Source organism: Pinus tabuliformis, chromosome 5_1 (genome assembly GCF_031772625.1).
Source record: "Pinus tabuliformis cultivar Carrire ecotype Pingquan chromosome 5_1, CPIR1, whole genome shotgun sequence".
Classification (NCBI taxonomy): Eukaryota; Viridiplantae; Streptophyta; class Pinopsida; order Pinales; family Pinaceae; genus Pinus; species Pinus tabuliformis.
This window is the reverse complement of record NC_142305.1, coordinates 153,222,414-153,227,613: the sequence shown is the minus strand read 5'-3', so window position 1 is coordinate 153,227,613 and position 5,200 is coordinate 153,222,414. Positions and strand designations below refer to the sequence as shown.

General features: G+C 39.4%; 1 protein-coding gene and 1 pseudogene across 1 annotated transcript; both read left to right on the top strand.

Moving 5' to 3' along the window:
• The first annotated feature begins 912 nt into the window (after positions 1-912).
• On the top strand, positions 913-4,699 carry LOC149163881 (G-type lectin S-receptor-like serine/threonine-protein kinase At1g34300 pseudogene; annotated as a pseudogene).
• On the top strand, positions 1,693-2,376 carry LOC149163882 (G-type lectin S-receptor-like serine/threonine-protein kinase At1g34300). Its single transcript, XM_089429292.1, has one exon. The coding sequence runs from the start codon at positions 1,693-1,695 to the stop codon at positions 2,374-2,376; it is 684 nt and encodes a 227-aa protein (XP_089285418.1).
• Positions 4,700-5,200: the final 501 nt, after the last annotated feature.

The window sequence follows — 5,200 nt, the reverse complement described above, 5'->3', positions numbered from 1 at the left end:
ATTTAAGTGTTTTGAGGTTTTTGGAAAACACTGAATTATTTAGGTATTCAAAATCGTTATTTAATTAATTAGAAACTATAATTTAAAAAAATAAATTATTTAATTATAATTTGAAAAACTAAAATATATAAAATTAAAATATTTTAATCTAAAATTAACATAACTAAATTAACTATTTTGATTTAAATTTTTTTTTTAAATTATGGAAATTCTAGTATGATTTTGTTAAATTTAAGTGGAAAATTATGGAAATTTGGGTATGATTTTATTAAAATTAGATAGAAAATTTTGACAATCCAAGCTGTTAAGTTTTAAGATTTTAAGTGTTCCAATGATTTTTAGTTTTTAGCATTGAATCTATTTCCACTATAAAAACAAGTTTCAACCATTCTTATTAACTAAATTAAAAAAAAAAAAACCATAAAAACAAAAAAAATACCGTATTATTTTTATTGTATAATCAAAATTAACACATGCTTTTACTGTATAATCAAATGGAGTTGTCTATAATGAGACTTTTTGGAGATTCCGGTGACGGAATCTGGCGGAAGAAATTGAGGTTAAATCTTGATTTCTTGCAGTTAAAATGGTTTTTTAACTGCATATTTGGATTCATCACCCTCAAAAACCCCTGGGACGCTTTCATTGTGCAGAAACTGGCTATCAAACTTGCGATTCCAATAAATTCCTGCCGAATTTCGACCGGAAAAACCTGACAGAAAGACTTTCAAAAAGTCGCGTTATAGACAACTGCTAATCGAATTTGACACATGGTTAGACAAAGGGGTTTTTATTGGGGAGAGGAGGGCGGGCGAGGTGAAATTTACATGGCAGTCATGAAAGTGTCGGTGCGATCTGGATGTCAAATTCAATGCAGTGCAATCAGATGGGTCGATGAAGCAAAAAGCGGAATAAAGGCCAATTGGTACTTTGTTCCCCACACGGCGTAGCGTAGCGGATCTTTGACTTCTTGCTAGGCCAGAGGAAGCTTCAGAACGAGTCATCGGTCAGCACAACCAGAGGGCCTATTCTATGTGGCCCGGCAATTTCCATTATAAAAAGAAATAAGCAGGGAGGGATGGGAAGGTAGGAACTGGATTTAGATTTCCAGTTGGCTGTGTTCAGAATTATATAGAACTTGTTCATTGGACCGTCAAGGGCAGGAGCATTAGGCATTTGGACTTCAATTTTGATTTAGAGTTGGCTAAGAATTTGTTTATTGGACATCCCAGAGCAGCCATATATCTTGTTCAGGTGTATTAGACACCTGAGTTTTCACTGTAGCTTCTCGTTTATCTATTAAGGTTGCACAGACACCCAGGTTCTTGCCCTGGCTTATTAGTTGTCATGGTTGCACTGTTCATAATCTGAATAAGAGTACAGAGATTTTGACCTAGCTAAACGATCATATGTATCTTAAACATGTTCGTTAGTTGTTACCTGGTTGCACCGTTCAATGATTATTACAGTTGCTTACTGGTTATTTGTTAATTTGTTGCCTAGGTTGCCTAGATGCCTTGCAGAGATTTTAAAGTAGCAAAGCTTTGCATTTCTATATTTGTTAGGCACCCACGTTCTCATTGTGGCTGACTGATCACCTGGTACCTTTTTCACTGATTGTAATCGAGGTAACCGTGTAGAACAATTATGTCAGTCCCAATATCTGTAATATATTTTATTGTTATTCAATATATGGTTGGTTTAGATGAAGCAGTGGAGCCAGGGTCCAACCTTAGGCCTTCCTCTTCCGGGCAACAACAGTTTTGGAAATCCCCTAGTAGCAACTTCAACTTTGGATTTCATACAGTTGGAAACGATGGGTTGTATGTTCTGGGCATTTCGATTTCTGACACTTCAGACGAAACTCTGGTGTGGACTGCAGGTGAGAATGGTGGTGGTATCAGAGTGGGGGACAAAGCTTCCTTTAATTTCCAGAATGATGGCAACCTTGTATTGCGCAATGGAACAAACACCATGGTGTGGCAGACTAATACTTCAAACCAAGGCGTATCGTCTGCTGTCATGCAGGATGATGGTAATTTTGTGGTGAATAATAGCAGTTCCAACAGTGTTTGGGAGAGTTTTGCCAATCCTACTGATACTCTCTTGGTCAATCAGAGCTTCGATGTAGGACAGAGCCTCCATGTTTATCCTTATTCTTTCAATCTGGAGAGCAGTGGGAATTTCACATTGAAATGGAGGAATAATATCACATACTGGAATCAGGGTGCCCGTAATGCCTCCACAGCACATCTGAGCGATCAAGGGCTTTTTACACTCTCCAATTCTTCTGGTGTTCCGCTCTGGAGTGCATACAGCAGCGATTACACCGATTCATCGATCACATGGGAATTTGAGGTCCTATGGGTGGGTTAAAAGCTCTGGAACATGGCAACTGGGTTGGAGTGCTGTAGAAGACCAATGCCAAGTGTTTGGATGGTGTGGGAACTTTGGAATATGTGTTTACAATGACACAGCCCCCTACTGCATATGTCCATCTGCAGATTTCGTTCCCATAGATCCCAAGGATCCCACACAAGGGTGCAGGAGAGAGCAGGACATTACAGGGTGCAGTAACCAGAGCATGGTCGTATTGAACAATACCGAATTCTTTTCTTATCCTCCAGAATCAGAGTCACAGTCGGAGATATACAATTTGGGCATTCCGGATTGTCAGTTGAATTGCCTGAAGAATCCACCCTGTGTTGCATCTACAGTCACGGCGGATGGCTCGGGCACTTGCCGTCTGAAGACTGAGAATTTCACAAGCGCCTACCAATCAGCAGCCATTCCAAGTACTTCTTATGTAAAGGTATGTGGTCCAGGTCATACTCTAGCACCGCCACCCCCTGCAATTAGGTTTGTGAGATCAACCAAAGTATCTCCTATTCTAATTGCAGCGGCAGTTGTAGGACCTATCATTGCCTTGATTACTATACAGATATGCCTTTGGTTTATTTTCTGTAGAAATAATTCTAGGTTTAGAATTGGCCAACTATCATCCCAATACACACTTCTGGACTATGCCTCGGGGGCTCCAGTTCAGTTTTCATACAAGGAACTTCAGCACTCAACAAGGAATTTTGTGGAAAAGTTAGGTTCAGGTGGGTTTGGAACGGTGTACAAGGGAGAACTGCCGAACAAGACAATAGTTGCAGTCAAGCAGCTGGAAGGGATTGAACAAGGGGAGAGGCAATTTCGCATGGAAGTTGCAACCATCAGCAGTACTCATCATTTGAATCTGGTTAGGCTAATCGGATTTTGCTCAGAAGGCCGCCATAGGTTGCTGGTTTATGAATTCATGAAAAATTCTTCCCTCGACACGTTTCTTTTTTCTTCTTCAGAGCAATCCAGGATGCTAGATTGGGATCAGCGCTTCGGCATAGCCCTTGGAACTGCAAGGGGTATCGCCTACTTGCACGAAGAGTGCAGGGATTGCATTGTTCATTGTGATATTAAACCTGAGAACATCCTCCTAGATGATAATTTTAGTGCAAAGGTTTCTGACTTTGGACTCTCCAAGCTCATCGATCACAAAGGTCATCGCAAGCGTTCATTGACTAGTGTTCGGGGAACAAGAGGATACTTGGCTCCAGAATGGCTTGCCAATTTACCCATCACTGCCAAGTCTGATGTTTTTAGTTATGGCATGGTTTTGCTGGAGATCATAAGCGGTAAAAGGAATTTCGATACCTCGACGTCGAGGAAGAAATTCTCAGTGTGGGCGTTTGAGGAATTTGAAAGAGGAAACATGCTAAACATTACAGACGAGAAGCTTGGTAGAGATATTAATATTGATCAGGTAACAAGGGCACTTCAAGTTAGCTTTTGGTGTATTCAGGAGCAACCCTCACAACGGCCGACTATGGGGAAAGTTGTCCAGATGCTGGAGGGGATTTTGCTTATTGACAAACCACCTGCTCCTAAATCCTTGGAAACATTTCAAAGCAGTACTAGCGGCAGTGCTAGTGAACTGGGAATCTCAGTGCTTGCAACACCCGATCCAGTTTCTCCTATCTTGTCTATGAATGACACTCTGTCTTCACATCTCTCAAAAATCCAGAAGACCGACTCTCAATTACCAGGTAGCTCTGCCGTCATGGCCACTTAAGTTCTGAAACTTGTGACAAGACAAGTTTTCTTATCATTCCTGTTCAGCCTGCTCAATGGAAGTATCGCCATAACTTAGCTTTTAGACTAATATTCAGCCAAAAAAGAAGGTATTAATTTGTCAGTTTCATTGTGCCATTGCAGATTTTAAAGGCAGCAATGTCATTGATCCTTGTATTAAGTCGGTACTTTCGTAGCATCTTCGATGGATTGTGTATACAGAAAGGAAAACCCTATACATTGCAATGCCACAGGCAGCTTTGATCTGTCCACTGCATTTCCTTTTGGAATAGACCATTCAAGGTCACAGCAGTGAATTTTCATTCTCAAAAATAGAATTTAACGAGAAGGAAATCTAGGGATAACGAAGGTCTTTGTTTGGCATTAACGATAATCATGTCTTATCTCTGCTGGATAACTGATTCTATCAAGGTATTCCCATTACTGCAAATTCTAGGAAAATGCTTAGCTAGTGATTTTGACATTTTGTTCACTCCTTGAGCAGTCTCTGGTTGCAGGCTTCGTCTCTCTTTCTTTCTTGAAAATGCATCTTATATCTGCTTATGAAACAATGAACATTAGATCAAGAATTATGCATCTTTCTTTATAAGGGAGTTCTTTGGTTACTGTGTTGAATTCTCCAGCGCAGGTTTCCTCAGAAATATCCTGTTAGAATAACTTTGAAAAATAAAACATCTCAAGAAATGTTCTTTTCATGCCAAAATATTATTATAAATTTGAGCTAGTTCACTTTCTGATACACATTAATGTAGTTATGTTCTCATATCAAACATAGCCCTTTTGGAAATTTCCATACTTAGTCCTCATCAGTTACAGCTTTAAAGCAGAATCTAGCTTGATAACAGTAGCATCTACCAGACAAGATCTTGTCGAAAGCAACATAAATGAATTGAAAATGAATCGTTAACTAAATATTCTATGTTAAACACTCTGTCCTCATGTTAGAATGCTTGAAATCTCCTTTTTCATGTTTGGAAATGTTGCAACTTGAGACAAAACCATACCTCAATTACTCTACAACACAACTTTATTAGTCATGGGAGGTATACTTGAGTGTGTAAGATCAACT